Below are 20,114 nucleotides of genomic sequence, written 5' to 3' on the forward strand. Positions count from 1 at the left end.
TAGGAAATCTAGATATTCATTTACAGGCTTGGTACGGCCAAGGTTAGGCAAGAAGAATCCCACACAGATTCAGCAAACTTCACTGCAAGTGGTCTCCTGCCTTCAATTCCACTATTGAAAGTCTCTTTGCCATGCTGGACAGGGGCTGTTCAGCTAACACAACATCCAACCCAGGCTGTGGAGGGAGATGTTCTGCAGATACATTACTTGGAATTCCAGCACTGAAGAACTGCACTAGTGTGTAGTTCTAGTGTAGACTAAGGAGCATCATTCTCAGTTGGAGTTCATTAGGCACATCTGCAAAAGTAAGAGATTTAATGGCTGTGAAACAGACCATTCGCTTTCATGACTGCTAAATCCCCACTGGAAGAGTACTCCCACTTCGCTATTGATTTAAACTAACTGTTAAGTTAAACAAAAATATCCTGAACGACATCCCAAAGGCAATTGCCATATAAGAATGAGGAAGAAATAAAGCCGACAAGTATTTCACACTGGTAATTTGGTCTCAATAGCCAAAACATTCCTTTTGTTATCTCTAACAAGTATGCCTCATTTTCCATTCAAGAGAGGAAAAAACCTCAACAACTGTATTGCCAATCAAACATTTAATCAGAATTTTCTGGTTTTGTATTGCACGTTTCTAGACTTCTATTTGTAATATACTAGCACGTTTTCTATTAATACATGTTCTCTTTCTCATTTACACTTGACCTTCTATAAATCATTAATTAAAATTGTTAGCATCACAATATGTCAGTTCTTCATGTGTTCCATTGCTTCTAAAAACAATGTTACATTGCTGTTTCTCTGATCAGCTGCTCTTTTATGCTTTTATGACAGCTTTTGTGTTGTTTGTTTCCCAATGTACATTATTTTCCACTCGTAAGTATTAAAAGCCAACATAATTATACTAAATGGTATCAGAAAATCAAAGCATTTGGGAAATACACTAATGAAAGTTCAACATTCCCTTTGTATGGTAAAATTAGCACTCCTAAAGTTCTAAATAAGCATGATTGAGAATGTCTCTGGTGCCAATAACCTAAAAAGTAGTCAAAATCCCCTGTGCCACTATCTAGTAATGTAACACCGAGAAAAAAAAAAGAAAAGGTAAGCAAGTACTGAGAAAAAACCCCAAACATTGCAAAGCCATTCAAATGGAAAGAAAGCCATCTGCAGCTGCCTGGGCAATATATATGAAAGCAAAGTGAGTTAAGTTTTCAAAGTGACAGCTAAACACCCTACAGGTGTAACTGCCAAGGGGTGGTTGCTTTTTCACCTCCAGACTTACACTGAAGTCAGAGGGGTTAGACTAGACAAAAGCTGCAGTGAATCAGCAACTGATCTATTAGCTCTTACTTTTCAACAGAAAACCAAATAGGCTTTGAAATTCTTAATTATTGTATTTCTGAAAATAGAATAAGCACGGTCTGTAGCTTCTTTTTAGGTGTTAAAGGAGACAAACCCACCAAAACACCGTGATTGCTACTTTAAGAACTGAAGTGGTGTTATTGTAATGATTTACTTTTGTAATGAGTTACTTGTGATTTCATACTTTGATCCCTCTTTGAGTAGTGAGGTTTCTTTGTTGGTTTGTGAGTGCTAATTGCCGCAGTGCTGTGTTAAATCATTGTTATGCTGGTTTTCTCGAGCAACAGGATGAATAATTGAATAATTAAATTTTAAAAGGACGAAGTTAATTAAAACTGGTATGGCTATAGAAATAACATTTTCCAGCAATTCAGTAAAGGGATGGTATACAGTTACGCAAACAATCTGTTGAAAAACGGGTTTTTTTCCTATCTAGAAGATCAAATCTTTTGTGCACACAGCTTCTCTCAAGCAGACCAGGAATGACAACTAAACTGGTGTGACTTACCTCTCCATATGCTTCTCTGAGTACACTTAATCCTCGTATGATTCAAAGTTCAGCCATATAATTCTGCTCTTATTATGGGTAACTCACCAAAACTCAAATTCTGCATGTAAAACTAGATCTCCAGTCTATCAGAGGTGTAGGAACTACCATACACCACTGCAGAATAACAGGATACTGTACAGAACTTGCAGAATAACAAGAACATTAATGACAAAACTCTCTTCCACTTTGGACTTTCTAGTGCAGAAGACAGCAATGTGTTGGGTCCTGTGATGCTGAATACACCTGAGGCATTATATCACAAAATGAAGGAGTAGCTGCAGTGCTGAGCTGCAATGGGATCTACGTGCTACCTCTCCAGCTGCTATACTTACTGCCTGAAAAAAAAATTAAGCAGCTACTGCACCTTGTGAGGAAACAGTGGAGGTGTCATCATGAAGAGAAAGAAGCTCCATGGAAAACTGAGCATCAAACAGATCTCATAGTTTAGTTCAAAGAATCAGTTAAGAAAAAGCTAACCTGTGAGATTCTACCAATACTCGTAGAGTCAACAACAGTACTTCAGATCTTTTGCAACAGGTCTCTGTCCCGAGTTAACAGAAACTGACAGTAATGTGGTCTGTTACTGTTCCTAAATGGCTGGAGCATGACGGGGTTATCTGTTGACTATGATGGATTTTTCTGATTTAGGAACCTCACATTACACTACAGGTTCTGTAGTATAAAATTAACACAGGCTTCTGTACTACTGTTTTCCCCTTCCCAATTTATTTTACTTCCACTCATTGCAGCCTGTGTCTGTCTCCCATTCATATTCTCCTGCTATCCTTAAGTTTATGAGTTTTGTTTCCAACTTCATCCTCATTTTCAAGGAACTGCTCAGGGCTTTTCTGGTCATTAGGTACTAATTTTAAAAGTCTAGGTGTCAAAGAGGAGACTGGAAATTCTCACTGATGCAAGTATTATTAGCAACTGATGAAATAGTTCACATGACTGGAATGCTAAAGATTTTTAGATAAAATTTGTTTAGTGGAAGAGGTGAAAGTAGTGAATGATGTAGTGGTAGTACTACAGAGACTAGTCGGTCTGTATATCCTGATAATCCAGAAACTAATTGTGAATGTGCTAAAGCACAAAAGATAAGGAGAGAATACAGCAGAGTGGGAAGGAGGGAGAGTCTTTATAGAGCATGAAACCATAGCAGAATTATTTCTTATGACTTCTCTGCAGTGAGAGGCAGACTGCAGGGGAGCAATTGTCTTGCCATGGGAGAATTCAATTTCAGAAAAGTAGTATGGAGGTCACACAACTTATTAGAGTTTCTAAAATTATTCCTTGTGATCCTTTAATACAGAAAGTATTATTGCTCTCAGTGCAGAGTAACTCAATTATGGCCTCACTACGATGGATAGAGCTATATTAATTCCTAGCCTGGAGTCAGTGAGGGATAACTGGAGATAATAGATGGGATATATGTCATGTAATTTTAATTATCTACTATGAGTTTAGAACTATTTGCCCAGGACTCCTTCTTCAGGCAACAAAGGCAACTTGCTAGAAGGCAAGTAGATGCCACCTATCTTAGAGCCCTAGAAAGTTTCATCTTACCTCATGATAGTTATGCAAGAGGTAGATTTCTTCCCATCCAGATCCCCTCTGTAGTCACTGCAAAGAGCAAGGCGACACCACCACAACGTGAATTACTGAATCCTAAATAGGTGTCCAAGACAGGCAAGGTGATTTCCCCAAACATTAGCATGCAAAATGGCTAATTTCCTATAGTTGATGAAAATTGTCAGTAAAGTTTTCTGGGAAGAAGCAGATAGAAAAAAAGCAAATGAAAAATGGGGGTTCTATGAAAGAAACTAAAAAGATGCTTAAAATGTAAAGAGTACTCTATCATGAAAGAGAAGACTTTTGGCTAAAAGCCTCCTCTGGTTCACTGATAAATGGAAATAGCTGCTAAAACCAGTCTCCCACTGCTCCCTAGTGTAACATATGGAAAACATGACAATATTGAATTGTTACATTATTGAGTGTAGTATATAAATAAGAAGCTTGCAGTCCAGGAAATCAATAGGCAAAGCTAGAGAAATGCAAAGGAAAATATGCTGCCAGCAATAAGACAATAAAGAGCCTTTACTAATAATGCTATTGTGGCTGTGGTAGCTTAAGAATTTAGGTTTAGGATGCATCTTACCTTACTTTAGACATCAGAATATAGTTATTTACACCAGAGTTAGTGACCATTCACTCCCTTTACAGTCAATTAAGAGAAATGGGACTTTTGAGGGCACAATTGCTGTCATTCTAATGCAACTATATAAAGCAGTTATGATTAAACATCCCCTACAAGTGTTTCTTTCCTTCCATGGCTATAAAGGAAGAAACCACAGATGTAAATGGGAAAAAATTTGACACACCCAAGCTCTCCTCTGCAAAAATACTTGCTTGCTTTCCCAACAGAATCAGTTAACCTAAAACAAATGCATTAGCAATTAAAGAAATCTTAGCAACAATGTGAACTCAAAATTTGAGAGATGATAATTTTAGTAGAGATGTGCAAAAGGTAGATACCATATTCATACTGCACCTGAGGCAGAGCATTCCAATTCTTTAGTAACTGCAACAGATATGATGAAGCCTGAGGATAAAATTTTAATCACAAGCCTCAGATAGCTTTTACTCAAGTTGTTTGAGAAGCCCACTGGTCTACTCATGTAAATCTTATACGAATGTTAGAAAGTCAGGATTCAATAGATTAGAATTCTGTGCCAATACTGAAAAAGAGAAAGGTTATAAAAGTGAGTAATTACATGACAGTTACATGAAACTGTCCTTCCTCTCCCATTAAAATTCCCTGCCAAAGCTCAATCTTTTGCTCCAGAGCATGTAGCCATAAAATAAACCTTTGGATATGGGTAAAAAACCAGATGAAATAGGCATTTATTGAGTCTTTTAATTTAAGGGTAGTTGCTCTAAGATTCCTTTGATGTGACTGCGAAGATCCAAACTCTGCCATAAAGCATGCAAGGACTGCATGAGCTGTGGGATGCCTTTCTCTTGTCAAGTGTATTGGGACCCTCAAGCACTGACATTCATACCTTTTGTTTCAGCTTTCCAGAATACTGACCTTAAGACAGAACTGCAGCTTCAGGCCAAAAGATCCAGTTCAGGCACTCTTATTTGAGAAGCCTGAAAACACAGATTTACATAATTTGTGGTAAATCCGTAATTACCAGCTATCGTCAGTTTTAGTCAGCTGGAAGTCTGACCTAATCATTCTGAAATATATTCTCAGCAAAGAGCAGGAAGCCAATGATCTTAAACAGAACAATTCTTACTAAGAAGATAGTGACCTAAAGAAAAATTTGTAGCAGACTGCTTTTAGCTCACAAAACCAAACTTTTATTTTTTTTTTTAAGAAAAACGTTAAGTCCTTCTCTTTAGAGTGTACTTGCATTATAACTGAGATTAGAACAGAAAGTCTGAGAAAATTTGCCAAATTATTCCTTTTTAAAAACAGATCAAAAATTAAGAATAAATATATTGAATCCTCCAGTTGTCATAAGAGTTGGAATATGCAGCATCTTCTTCTCATCCTGAATTTATACCATAAATAAAATACCATTTATACTTATACATCATGTTCTGTAAAAATATTAACTATTCTTTTAATAAGTATTGACCTTTAAAATCGAAACATGAAAGATGCTTTTACCATATAAGAAGACATTTAACCACTAGAGGGAACTATTAGACTTTATTGTCAGTGGGGGAAAGAAACAACTGCATTTCAAACTGCTGGTGCTAGTCCCACTCCAGAAAAGTCTTCATAACTTTGCTGAAATCACTGCAAGTGATAGAATACGTTGATTAATGTAACGTGAAGATGACAGAAAAACATTGAAGCTTTTATGTGACATTCACTAAGTACTGAATATATGTTATACAATATTAATAATAAAAGGAGAGATTAAGAAGCTTGCTGCGCTTGGAAAGATTTATTGTAAGCAACCATTTTGAACCAGAATTATATTTAATGACCTGATAAAGATGTATCCTCTGTTTGCTTTCGTAGAATCATAGAATGGTTTGGGTTGGAAGGGATCTTTAAAGGCCGTCTAGTCCAATCCCCCCCTGCAATGAGCAGGAACATCTTCAACTAGATCAGGTTGCTCTAAGCCCCATCCAACCTGATGCTGAAAGTTTCTGAGGATGGAGTATCCACCAACTCTATGGGCAACCTGTGCAAGTGCCTCACCACCCTCATTGCAAAAACTTCCTTATATCTAGTCTGAATCAATGCCCTTTCACTTTAAAGCCACTGCCCCTTTGTCCTATCACTAAAGCCCCTCTCCAGCTTTCTTATAGCCCCCTTTAGGTACTGGAAGGCTGCTATAAGGTGTCCCCTGAGCTTTCTCTTATCTAGGCTGAACAACCCCAGCTCTCTCAGCCTGTCTTCATAGGAGAGGTGGTCCTGTGCTCTGATGATGTTGGTGGCCCTTCCTGGACTCGCTCCAACAGATCCGTGTCCTTCTTATGTTGGGAATGCCAGATCTGAATGCAGTACTCCAGTCAGGGTCTCATGAGAGCAGAGCAGAGGGAATCTCCTCCCTTGACCTGCTGGCCACAGTGCTTTTGATGCAGCCCAGGATACAGTTGGCTTTTTGGGCTGCAAGGGCACATTGCTGGATCATATTCAGCCTCTCATCCACCAGCACCCTCAAGTCCTTCTCAGCAGGGCTGCTCTTGATCTATTAATCTCCCAGCCTGCATTAATATCCATAGTTACCCCAACACAGGTGTAGCACCTTGCACCTGACCTTGCTGAGCATCATGAGGTTCCCATGGGCCCACTGCTCAAGCTTGTCCAGGTCCCTCTGGATGGTTCCTTTTCATCCAGATGGGGCATGTCCAGTTCAATTTCTTTTCAGGGGTAGGGAGAGTAGAGATATTTTTGTTTATCTTGGTTTACCCTTTGCAGTTTGTGGTTAATGTTTTTCTTCATTTTGTTAGGTCATTATGTGTTGCTTCCTCTAAATGCTAGAAAAAGCCAAATGAAATAGTTGAGTGTGGTACTTTAAAGATACTGTGAATTGGTTTTGCTCGATCCATGTTTCTGAGGTGGTTCATTGCATTGCCTTAACCGTGTTCCTGAAAAAGCGTTTGCCTCCTGCAAAGCAGACAATTAAAAGAAAAATATTTCAGTACTGCTTGGAATTCCTCAAGAAGTGACTGCCTCCACATGACTCAGACCTACATACTACAGCCTCATTTTAACAAAGGATCTAATAATTACTTTGGTAAAGATATATTCATCCATTTCAGAAAATCAGGTAAGAGTTCTGAAAGCTGGGATTTTCCCCACCTTCAGCAGCATGATGTCCCATCAATGCATAGTGTGGTCATGATTTCTTCTTCCTCTGAAGCATTGTGTAAGAACTATAGTAGAAGAGCATGCACTACTTACTGCTACACTCATGCACACAGCTCTCTGCAAGTGACCCTCCTGAGGGCCAAAGCAAACTGCAAGAGAGGCAAAGCAGCACAGCACTGGCGTCTATCTCTAACCCACCTTCCCCCTTCTGTTGTTTATCTCGTGTAGTCTTAGTGACAGCAGCGATCTTAGCAGGTATGTCTGCATTATCTGACACATTTCCTCTGCTTCAGCACCTGAGGTTGTTGAGTCACTGAAAGGGTTTCCTGTGGAGCGTCAGCTTAAAACATGGGGAAATCCTTCCCTTCATCATACACCAGTGCATTTGCTGCATGACAAGAATGATTCAACAGCTGTATTGTTTCCCTGTCAAGTGTGGAGTTCCCCCAGTATTTTCCTTTTCATTACATTATATTGTTGGAATAAATCCAGTTTCCTGTGCTTTAGACTTTTGCTAAGTGGTGGATAGGAGTCGTTGGTTGATAAGTTTTCCTACACTCTCAGTTATTTACATGCCTGTCCCTGCTTGGTGTCTGTTTTGATTTTCAGAGTGGGCAATCACTCCTCTTGCTGTTGCCTGCAGAGTACTGAAGACAAAAATTCTTCCCTTCACTCCACACCTGTCCTCAGAAATGACTTATAGGGGTTTGGCAGCATGGTTCTCCAACAGGAGCTGGGAAAGCTTCATGTAATAACAATACAAAGTACATTCACTAAGTTATTTCCCAAAATTAATAAATCATTCTCCTACTGTCTGTGCTTGCTTGCTTGCTAAGGGAAAAAAATGCCCTGAGATCAACTTGCCACTGGTTAACACTATATGAAGAAAAATTAGCCTCAGCAGGTTGCTAGGATTTGTTGGAATTAGGCACTTTTATAAAAAGCTACATACATTTATTTTTTTTTTCATATGTTGCACAGAATGCTGACAGTTTAGAGAAGGGAGTTTTTTATATTTCCTCATTTCAGCTGACTTTTTTTTTCGAGATCAGGTTTTCTCCCAATTAACTGCCATTCCTTAGTAAAATGTTTCTTATATTTACTATCTGTTAAACACTGAATGTTAAATGTGAAATGCTGCACCTGGGAAAATATGTAACTACTGTGTGATACGAAGTTCTGTTTACTGGAAGTGTGCAAAATGTATTTGATCCTCTAAAATGTGGTGTTTAGCACTGAACACCGATTTCAGGTGTAGTCAATGACTAAAGTAGAAGTTTGGTGGGAACTCAGGACAAAGCTTCCAAGATTAGAAATGAATCAACTCAGGTGTTTAAGGCAGTTGAGTTAAACACACAAATGGTGTGTTTATGTGGACTGAGAGATTATAATTGTGGCAATTACCTAGGACAGTGATGCAAGATGACAATAACAGTCAGCATTCGTATCTTATAACAAATAATTTCAGAAAAAGAAACAGACTTATGATGACCAACAATAGTATTTTTCTTTGATATGGGATTAAAGATAAAATTCTTTCTAGCATAATTTCTTAATTAAATGAGAGCAGAACAGTTATACATATTCAAGACACATATTAAGTACTTGAACTATAGCTACATTTTGTGGCAAGAAAGCTGAGGAGCTGAAGCATGCTTTAATTTCCAAAGCTTCCACCATTCACCTGGGGATACAGCTAAACCATGCAGCAGCTCCTTTCTAGCACAAACGCACAGATGAGTTTGAATCACAAATGGCCAGGGATCTTTTTGATATGGAGTTAGCTATTACCCGGGAATCCCTGGTAGTTACCAGAGTATTTGAGACACAACTGAGATAAGCTGAGTCCATTTAAATATGTATATTAAAAAAGAAAGCTTTGCACCAAAGAAAAAAGGAGAAATACACCTTTGTTAGCTGAGATCCCATGAAGGGGTCAAGGGCCCCAGTAGGTGAGCTCTCTTGCAATGAGCAAAAAGGAGTATGAGAAAACTTGGGCCTTGAATGATAGGTAGGCCTCTCCATAGGAGAAGGGAGCACTAACAGGAGTATTAAATACAGCTCTTGTATGCATTTCTGTTAAATTATATTAAACAACTTCAAAACATGTACAAAGAACTATAAAATTGAGATACTGAAACGATGAGATTTTTGAAAAGGAACAAGGAAAATGTAAGTCCAAGGTATTTGATATGAGTGAGTCAGGCTGTATGTGTTGATACATAGAAACCACCCTAATACCCAGGGAAGTAACAATGAACATCTTCATTGGTGAAAAAGAAAAACCAAGGTGTGATATTTTTGTTACATGAGAAGGTTTGGATTGTTTGCTAGAGTTGTTTTCAACTGGTAATAAAGTACAAGGTTAAACTGTGATTTTATAACTGTGGTAATAAATGTTAAAGTGAATTTGGTTTAAGTAATTTGTGTGACTGATACAAAACATATTTTGGTGCATTAATTGTTGGGGATCTTAAATAATTAGAAACTAAATATGAAAACTAGATAATATTAGTGGTAAAAGGTACATTAAGGGCATATAGTCTTAATCCCCTGAAAATGTCAGGCATTTTACCACTTTTGGGGGTATACATTAAGCTAAAGCTCTTGGTCAGATCTGACAGTCAATAACTTTGGAACACTTGAACTATTTAACTCATCAAAAAGACAGTACATAAGTATTTTTATGGAGAGAAACTACTTCATATAAAGTACATTCATTTCACTGGATGGCTGAAAAAGTTGAAATTAGAAATCATGAAAAACAAGAGAAGAGCAGTTAATCACTGAAAATAACAATAACAGTAAAATCTCTGATTTTTTCAAATTTGGATCCCTTTCTAGAAGATACACATGCATCAAATGCATGCTATTTTAGTCTGTGTAGGGATGAACAGTTGTAATGTTACAGTAATGCTACATACTTGATGAGACTCAATATGCAGGACATACTGTTACTATAGCATAGGTTACTGAGGTTTTCATTTCTACTTTACTGTTTTAATGAAAGCAGACTGGTTGATACTATTGCAAAGGAAAAAGATCATGGCAAAAAACCTTCAGAGTCTAACAATGTTGATAGAGCACCTTCATGAGCCAGGATATTGCTTAAAATAACTTTATATTAAAGGGAAATAACATATTAAGGGAAATGTAAATATACATGAATATATGAATGTAATAATAGTACTGCATTTTAAGCTTTGCTTTCCTAAGCTAACAATATATAGGCAGTTTAACATTTTTTCAGAGTAAATAGTCAAATTGCTTAAGTTTTCATTTTATATAAATGAGTAAAGATAAATCTAAATTATTCGAGATAACACCTTAAATTAAAAGCTACTTTCATAAAAGAGATAAATTTTACAAGTTATGTCCAAATAGAACTACTACCTTAAGTGTAAGAGCAGAGAAAGTATGTAAATTCTGCAAATGCCAAGCACATAATAAAAAGAAGGCAAAGGAAAATGGCTACTGTTCACTACTATTTTAACAAGAATTTTTAATAGGTTGTCATTTATGTTGAGTCATCTTGCCAAATATTAAACACTTAGATGTTAGATGGCTGATACTAGTTATTTAAGATCCTCTAGATAATAAGTTCCTCTATAATCAATCATCTATAACACATTCCTATCTGTTGAGGGTGAGTTGTTCCATTTTAAAAGCTATCCAGATGTAGTACCCTATTAACCTGCTCCTTCCTCTTTGCTAACATATATTAGACCAGTTAAAGTCAGATTATTTGAAGCCCAGTTCTGAGCGTACTTGTTCCTAAGCCTTTTATAGCTGAACAGCCTATGTCCTCCTTGTCCCCATGTTAGGACATCCTGGCAGACACAGGGCAAACAGCCTGTTACATCAGCTATATGAATTTCCCACACAACAAATACAGGCCATCAGAGCTTCCAGAGCTCCTTAGTAAGTTGCAATGAAAAGGAGTGTGGATAAAAGATCTAGAACTTCGGTCTCTCAGGAACGCAAATATACAAAGATATTCATTTCTCTGTAGGGAAAACAATGTAGATCCCAATCTTCAAAGACCGAATTAAATAAAAAGGAACTTCTCAAGTCTTGTTTGGTTGACTTTTAGAAAAAACAACTTTTTAGATAAAATTGACGCATATTTTGAAAACACCCAGAAGTGTCAATAACTTTTTTCCTGGATGGCCTTTGGCGACAATAAAACAAAACCAAAACCAAAAACCGAAAACCAACCAACCAACCAACCAAAAAAACCAAACAAAAAACCCCAGAAAAACAAACAAACAAACAAAAACCACCAAAAAAAACCCAAACCAACCAAACAAAAAAAACCCAAAACAAAACCAACAACACAAAACTCCCAAAACCGAAAAAGCCCAACCAAACAAAAAACCATTTTAGTTTAGTCTAGAAAATGAAAGTGCAAAAAACTTTAAAAAGAAAGAAATCAATGAGGTCTGGCCCAGTTACCATGCTATTTAAGAGTTGTAGTATTTCCAGAAAAAAAGCCTCCCCTGCCTGGAAAAGATTACCTACATTCTAGCTTTGTTATGTTTGTTACATGATATTTTGTAACTCCACTACTCCAAGACACTTTCTTAGTTCTGTTGCCTTCTTCTCCAACTGCTGAATGTTCCAGTGCCATTGTCTTTTATTTGAATGGACTTTGTTCAGTTGGCAATGCAAACGTTTTAAAATAGCATCATATCTTTTATTCTGTACCTAAAAAAAAAGAAGAATAAAATTCACTTCACAATTTCATTCAAATAAAACTATTTACAGAGGTGGGTTCAGCTCCCTTAACTCTGTCCAAGGGTACATTCTGATATTTGACCATGTCATTACACATTTACTTTCTGTTGCTGAAGAGACACAGACATCTAGGAAGCCATTCATTTAAGTCTGCTTTAGGACAACATGAATCATGCCTCACTTTCCCAATAAGGAAAGAAAAACTCTCTCACTAAGACCTTAAATGAAGAGTTCAGTATGGGTATCTGTTCTCTAGATGTCTAAAATTTAACATTGCAAATCCCACCCAAAGAGTCAGCATCTCACATAGTAGCAACACTTCATACATGGAAGATTTCAGGCTCCAGAATGAGAGGTGAGAAAGGGAAAAAAAAAATCATTCTTTGACAAGTGTGTTTGGTTATAAATGAGAATACAAATGAGGTAATGTAGATGGCTGTGGTAGGAGCTTTGTAGTTGCATTGCATTTAAAACAGTATGTTTCTCATAGGCAGGCAATACTGTGGCAATGCAGTAGTGTATCAATTTTGCCCTCATTGCTGCCTTACATGGAGAACAATGGCTGCTGCCGACAACCCTCTGAAGATTTGCATTCTGTAAAAGCATTGACAATAATAAAAATGGAAATAATGGGTATTCCCTTAATGAAAATTTGGGCTTGCTTACCATAGTTTGAATGGCATATGAGTGGTCATGTATAATTACTCTTGTGTCTGCTTATTGAAATGTTATTACACTGTACCTAACATACACATGATGGTGTACAGCTACATCAGAATTACAGCACTGCCAGTGACTTCCTGCAAGTCTTCCTGCCTAAATTTTCCATATAGCTAAGGAACTCCCTCACTGATGTTTTATAAATTACACTGCCACCTTTTACTGCTGATGGGCTGTTTTCCTTCACTTTGCCTTACTCTTCACTATAATCGTTCACAACTTTTCGAGGGATGCTGTCAGATTCACTCATCTGAATGAGTGCTTGGGGGATCTGAACGTCACTAGGACTACGTTGTATGACACTGAAACATCTATGATCAATATTATCTGCTTTTTTTAGAAATGTGTCCCCAGCATCATTATTGGGAACTGTCTGGCACATCTGCTGAGGGAGGGAGCACTAACATGATTACGGGACAGAGGGGAGGGAAAAAACTGCTCTTTTTACTGTCCTTGTGAACGTATTTGTCAACCCTTTGAAAAAATTGTCTGGGCACTCATGATATTCCACCACTGGGATCATTTAAGGACAGGATAGGCAAGTATGTGCAAGAATAATGTAGTTGCACACTGACATAGGGGAAAGAGGGCAGTACGGGCAGAGACGGTCTTTTGAGCTTTCTTTTTCTTATTATTTTTACATAGCAACAAATTTTCTATTATTTGTGGACATCTTGAATTAGTCCTTATGACTGAAGTCTTGTCCCTACACAGGTGACCACCCTGATTTATTGCTGACATCCCTGTCCAAGACTGGGAACAGGCTCTGCTCTTCAAGAGATGGGTGGTGGGGATGGTGCTCAGGAAAGGGAGTGAGAAAAGGTACACAAGCTGCCTTAAGAGTCTATCAGTACCCTGACTGATGAGAAGCATCTCAGGTATGAATTAGTTGTAGACTTCATTAATTGGCAATGTCAGATCACTGACTTTACTTGGGGGAAAAAAAAAAAAGGACACTTAGGCACCAATTTTCTTGCAGAAAGATATTTTATCAAAAATTTTTAAATTTCCAAAATTCAGCTGCTTTAGAAAGGCATTCTGAATTACATTCCTGCACCATGTGCTTAGTTGGGGAAATCTTTGTGGGAAACCAGAAATAATACTGAAGCAAAGTGGGAGCACCAGGGCTATGAGAGTCAATCCATCCTGTTTGAGCGCCAGCTTAGCCATTAATGAGGTTTCAACAGGAATTCTATAGGTATTTAAGTATAAGGCTGTATAGGGGCAGATTTGGATGAGTGCTTAAAATGATTGCTGCAGAAATCCTAAAGCAAGAGCAAACTCATTGATCAGATGCAATGACCTGCTTCTATCTGAAGGGTCAGAAACCTGGAAGCTCATATATTCTTTGTAAATTTATTAATCATGGAATCACAGAATAGTTTGGGGTGGAAGGGACCTTCACAGATCATCTCACTGAACCCCTGGCTATGGCCAGGGACATCTTTCACTAGATCAGTTTGCTCTACCCAGTGTATAGTATAAAGTCTAGAAAGACCATACCATGCAATTCATCCTACTGTAAACACGTAGGCTTATGGACTGAATTGATCTCTAGAATACATCAACTGTACTAACCACAGCTCCAGTGACTATAATGGGAACTTTCCTAACTCATGTGTCGTCACTTGCATTCAAACAACCACATTTAGCTGTCAGCAGTCTATAGCTGAATTCCACCACTGCAGCTCAATGGAACCTCATCCGTGTGACTAGTATCTCACTTTATTCCCGTGCTTGACTTGAATGTTCTTTCCCAAGTTGTGCTGAGGACTGCTGGGTATAAATGTCTCTGCTTATCCATTGTCAGTTTTTATATTAAAAATTGGATTGTTTTAAAGAGAGTTCTTAGTAGAAAATAATACCCTGAAAGATTTAGTTTTTGAACCTGCTTCCTTCTGAGACAAAAAGATTGTATAATCCAAACAACCAAAGAACAGGTTAACCTTCACTGCTTATTTAAATTGATTTCAGTAACAGAACAGAACATTATTTTTAGGCTGCCTGATTTCACTTTGAGTTTAGAGAACTTTCTTAGGAGGATGTTAACTTGGTAATAAAATATCTTCTCAGAAGCTGAGCAGCACAGATCTATTCTAAAGCAGCTGTGTTTTGCTTTTCAGGTCAAAAATTCTCTGCCATTCCCTATCATATGAAAAATGATTCTTTCTTCCTCCTATATTTTACAATGGGCAATAGACCAAAGCTTGGATCAGTTCATCTTTATAGTGCCAAGCTTTGCTAATTAAATTTTGTGGCATTTATTTGAACTAACAAGAATAATTATGTGAAACTCCAAACTAAAAACTATCTAGACATACAGAGTATTTTAGTAAGAAACAAAATATAAAATATAGCTCAATTATTTAAAAGAGAAGGTTTTAACCATTTATCAGAATTTTATCTTGGCAGTTAATTAGGAGCTTCTGTGTTATTCCTAATTTAACATCAGCTCAAATTAGAGAGATTCACGGGAAGTCCATTTTCTTCATCCAATTGATTGTCTCATTGATGAGTCATCAGGAACCACGAGACAAGTCATGAATAATCAAACCGGCAGTGAAATTTAAAGTATTTCAGAAGTATTACAGAAATTTTAAAAGACGCATTTTGCTTTATTACCATTCAGCGACTTCTCTTTTCAGGACATCATTCTAAAATTTCACAGCTGAATTCCTTCTTAAAAGACTTCAGAAAAAATGTTCTTAACTTCGATTTTTCTCAAGACAGCAATAAAGCTCTGAATTTTAGAAAGGGTGTCAGTACCCAGAGTTTAAGATAGCATAATTACTGTATATACTTGAACAATGTATGGCCAGTACTTCAAACTTCATTTGCACTATCTACGTTCTGTCAGGAGAACTGTAATTAAAATTTATTTAAATGGCTCACCTCAATTTCTTTTCTAAGCTTAGCATGCTTTTTTTTCTCTTCTTCCAGCAAATCTGTTTTTTGATTGATGAAATCTTTCAATGTTGTGATTTCACTTTTTAGAAGTGTAATTTCTTCCTGCAGATGTAAGTTAAGATACAGAAATCCACTCCTTGAAATGTGGCACAGTACATCTGTTAAGCTTATTAAAAATGTCACATTTTAACAGTCTCACTCCACTAACAGAGATTAGAAAAAGAACTATAATAAACAATTTCACAATAAGCCTATTAATAATAATTAAATTAATAATAATTTAAGAAGACTAATTAAAATTAATAATTAAATATTTTATAACACGGGTTTAGACATGTAAGAATATATATTCTTGATCTGAAATACGAAAACTACAATATAGGACTCTGAACTCATTTTGACAGTCTTTATTTTGTTTAAAGTGTAATTTATTGTAAAAGCAACGAATATTTAATGCAATATCTGAGATATATTTTTCCTTCTCATAGGGAAATACAGTGTTAATAAGTCTTTATTTATCAGTATTTAAAGGTCTATTGTACAAACAAATTTTCATCCATTTACATAAACAGAGTAACACCAGATTTTCTATAATGCAGGTTACATCAGATTTGAAATCTGTGATCCCATTCCAACTTCATACTTCATCCCATTCCAACTTCATACAACATCTGTGATCCCATTCCAACTTCATACTCCAACTTCACATACTGGCAAAATTTTGTGGTGAAAAATTCATATGTGGTAGCGCTTAATCAGTATTGCAATTAGAGTCAAGTAAAAAACAACAGCGTTAGACTAAAATAATAAAACAAATATTTTTTTGCCCTCTTCTTCTTTCTATCACCATCTCATGAAATCTGCTCCTTTTGGCAAACAGCTCAACTGTAGTTTGTTGACAGGAAAGTTTAAAGAATAGTGTGTTCTTACATGAAAAATGTAACAATATGGCAAGCTTTCACAGAATTCTGAAAAGTATCCACAGAAGTTTATCCAATGATAAAAAGCTCTGTAATTTTTTTTCATATCTGAGTTCATTCGATCACACGTAATGAACCTGTCTTTTACAAAAATATAGAGATAACAATGGCTGATTTTTTTCATTGCATACCAAAGTAAACATTTCTTTAATTAATGTAGTATTATAAATTATCTATATTCTCATGTAGTCAATCTCCCATGAACCATAAACATCTTAGACAAAATAACCATATTATAAAAACTATGTCAAAATTATTTCACATAAAAGGAAAAAAAATTAAAAAAGGAAATATAATACCTGTACTTGTTTTATTACAGATCCTTCTGGATTCTGGAGATCATGCATTAACTCCTCTTTCTTTGTCTTTAATTCTTCAACAATAGCCTTCTTTTTAGCAAGCTCAATCATAACTGGCATTTTATTATCCATCTCCCAAAAGAGATGTTTATGATTCTTTATTTTTTCCCGATATTCATTATTTCTTGCAAGTATCATCTCAAATTCTTCTTGCACTGTTTCTGCATCACACCTCAGCTTTAAATTTTCAGAATACTGGGCTCTGACTTGGGCCTCCAGATTTTCACAGTGATATTTTGTCACTTCTATGGCATCATCTTGCAGATGTATTTCCTTTTCTGTTGTCTTTTGTTCTAACAGAATAGAATTCATTTCCTTTTCTAGTTCCTGAAACTTTGCCTGTAAAACATTTCAGTGGTATTTTAAGAACATTTCTTTGGGAGGATATGAAGTGTCTAGTTAAACACTGTAATTAATTTATATTTATTCAACATAATCTTCTTTTTAACTTGCATAAAGTGGTTTGAATGGAAGATAATTAAAGTTCCATTTCTTAAAATCATCACCTTAGAGGCACAATGCAAGAGTACTTAGTTTTATCCCCTTAGATTGAGTCTGAAATATGAAATAAGGTATCCTTGAACTTACTTTAAATTCCTCATATTTGCTAGATACATAGAATGTGGTAGATCAAACCCAATCCTAGTGTTTTTTTAGAGCTGAAATCTGGTGAAGTCCTAATTGGACTAAAAATAACTAAAGACGCCAAAAATCACTTACAAAACTACACAAATAAAGTGGTGTTCTAGATGATGGAGCTTAACTAGCCTGTTCTACTGAGGTTTTTAATCCTGCCTTCATCACAGTAGTATTTGAAAGTTGGATTAATCCCCACTATTTTCAACCCCACAAGAAATATGTATCTAGCCCTAAAAAGGCCTCTTCATCTCACTGATAAGCTAACACAAGCAGAAGTACTTCCACCCATCGTAAGAAATCACAGAATCATTAAGGTTGAAAAGACTTCTAAGATCATCGAGTCCAACCCTTAACCCAGCACAACTCCACCACTAAACCGCCTCCCTGACCACACATCTACACGTGAATCTAAGATGGAAGGGCTGAAGTGCTGCCTCAGAAATGTTTCTCTCTCTTAGATAACTAGCAAGGGAGCCTAGATGACTAATACAGGCTTAGCATCTGATTTGTAGGCCATGCAAGTTAGCTATGATGAATGCCACCCAAAGTTCTTGCCAACAGTAGTGCACTAAGTGAGATAATTAGCATTGTGATTTATGTCGCCTATTATCTTTTCCCTAATGGAAGCATTACGAATGGTATGAAATCTCTTACTCAATGTCTTGAACAGATTAAGACATTATTAACTGTTAAGAACAAAAGTTCCTGCGTGACTTTTAATTTAGAAATCCTGGGCTACAGTTTTACGGGATTTTATCACTGCCAGCCACCTTTTACTGAGGATAGGAAAGCAAGAGATCTTAGTGGCAAAGCTGTTAAATTTTGGAAAGGAAATTATTGTTTTCCACGTCTTCTGTGACATGTACACATGGGAATTGATGTAAAGATGAAAAAGCAGTTCTGCGTTTTGATTAAAAGTTCCTAATTATTTAATTTTGCTGTTCTAACATTAATGTTTGTATGAAATTTCCTAGGGTTTGGTCTTTTTTGAAAGAAAAAGAAATAGGTATAAAAGAGGAAACAACAAATGAACTAACTTAATTACCCAGGGCTCTAAAGTTCTGTGGGCTTTTTTGAAAACAGATGCCTTTGTTAAAATTGTGTGGTGACAATAATTTTTGTTGCAGTGTTTACTATATTATGGGAAGAAAACTTCTTGCAGTGTTCTACTTAACAGTACTGAATAAAGGCAGTATTTAATGGCTATTTAGGATATCCACTTCAAACACACATTTATAAAAAAGGCATTTTGTGTCAAAAAGATTATATAGTCTGGTGAAATTCTGCCAAAAAGAAAAAAAAACCAAATGGTTTTAAAATCCTTCCTTGCCTGCCCTCCTCCTCTCCCCCACCACATATCTTAGGAAATCACTATAAAAAATAATTTTAAAAGACCTAACTTTGCATTTAGTTGTTGTGGATTTGCTTTGTGTGTTCAGCTCAGTATTTGTTGGGGATTTTTTGGGTTTTTTTTCCAAGTAAAAACCAAAAGTTTCACCTGCTCTAATGAAGTCTTGGCTCTGTTGTGGCCTTAAAAAGAACAGCACGCATCCACAGTTTTGACTAAGCCTAAAGGTATCTGAGTATCTGCCTCACAGTTGCACTTGCCCAGAAAAAAATTTTACTATCAGCTTCTCTTTTTCATAGGAACACTTCTTCACCTAACTTCTTTCATCTAAAGAAAAAAATTATTAAACTACTCTAAACAAGGCTTATTACCTGCAATTGGCAAAGAACTGTTTTGCTTTTTTCTATCTCCGATGCCTGCAAATGCTGCCGCTCTGCAACTTCTTTTACAACTTCAACCAGTGAGGGAGAATTTTGCTTGGCCATTTTAGGCAAAAGTGAAGAACTAGAGGGAAGAGAAAAAAAAAGTGAATTGTCTTATCTTCATTTTAATTTAATTCCTGTTGATGAAACAATACAAAGGGATTTCTCGTGGGATCGCCGATCAATACGTTATTTCATTTGGCTCATTTTTACTTAGGAAGAACAGGTTACTAATGGGTAGACGTTCAAAGCTAATCACTGAGAATTAGAACGCTTGCTTGCAGAATTTTATAAAATAAACCGCTGCAGTGTTCATCTGCAGCACAGACCCTCGGTTTGCGAACGCAGTCGGAGGCCTCACTGCACCTGCCGCACGCACAGGGCCGCCGCGCTCCTCAGCGCAGGCACGCCGCGCCTCCCCGCGGGCGGGCGAATGGCCAAGGGCCAAGGCCCCCGGCGGGGTGCGGCGGGACGGCTCAGGGGGCGTCCGGGTGAGAACGGCGGTCGGGGCCCAGGGGCCGTGAGAGGTGCTGATCCCGGCAGGAGCCCGAGGAAAAGCGGCGGAAACAACCGGTCGCGTTCAGAAATGAATGGGTGGCTGCTTCCCCACCCGATAGCGGTTTCACCACCCCGCGGCCGAGGGCTCTACTCAGCTTCCTTCCGCTTCTGAGTTCCCCGGGTTACCTAATTCACTGTGCTAAACTGCATTTGCTGCCATGGTTTGTTATGCAGAGAAAACA

The 20,114-nt window shown here is 37.1% G+C and overlaps 1 protein-coding gene across 1 annotated transcript; it reads right to left on the reverse strand.

Moving 5' to 3' along the window:
* Positions 1-11,598: 11,598 nt before the first annotated feature.
* On the reverse strand, positions 11,599-19,473 carry CCDC122 (coiled-coil domain containing 122). Its single transcript, XM_018071554.3, has 4 exons — positions 19,324-19,473; positions 16,906-17,304; positions 15,612-15,728; positions 11,599-11,969 (listed from the first exon to the last, which is right to left on the reverse strand). The coding sequence occupies exons 1-4, from the start codon at positions 19,435-19,437 to the stop codon at positions 11,805-11,807; spliced, it is 795 nt and encodes a 264-aa protein (XP_017927043.2). The 5' UTR covers positions 19,438-19,473; the 3' UTR covers positions 11,599-11,804.
* Positions 19,474-20,114: the final 641 nt, after the last annotated feature.

This window comes from Manacus vitellinus, unplaced genomic scaffold (assembly GCF_001715985.3).
Source record: "Manacus vitellinus isolate BGI_N305 unplaced genomic scaffold, ASM171598v3 scaffold_2_pilon, whole genome shotgun sequence".
In the NCBI taxonomy this organism is placed as follows: Eukaryota; Metazoa; Chordata; class Aves; order Passeriformes; family Pipridae; genus Manacus; species Manacus vitellinus.

Excerpts from the sequence above, each read along its gene's own strand:
- CCDC122 (XM_018071554.3), bottom strand. The coding sequence starts at position 19,437 with ATGGCCAAGCAAAATTCTCCCTCACTGGTTGAAGTTGTAAAAGAAGTT. Across the intron at positions 17,305-19,323 it reads CAGTTCTTTGCCAATTGCAG|GCAAAGTTTCAGGAACTAGA; the intron begins GTAATAAGCCTT and ends AATGTTTTACAG. Across the intron at positions 11,970-15,611 it reads AGCTTAGAAAAGAAATTGAG|GTACAGAATAAAAGATATGA; the intron begins GTGAGCCATTTA and ends CTTTTTTTTTAG.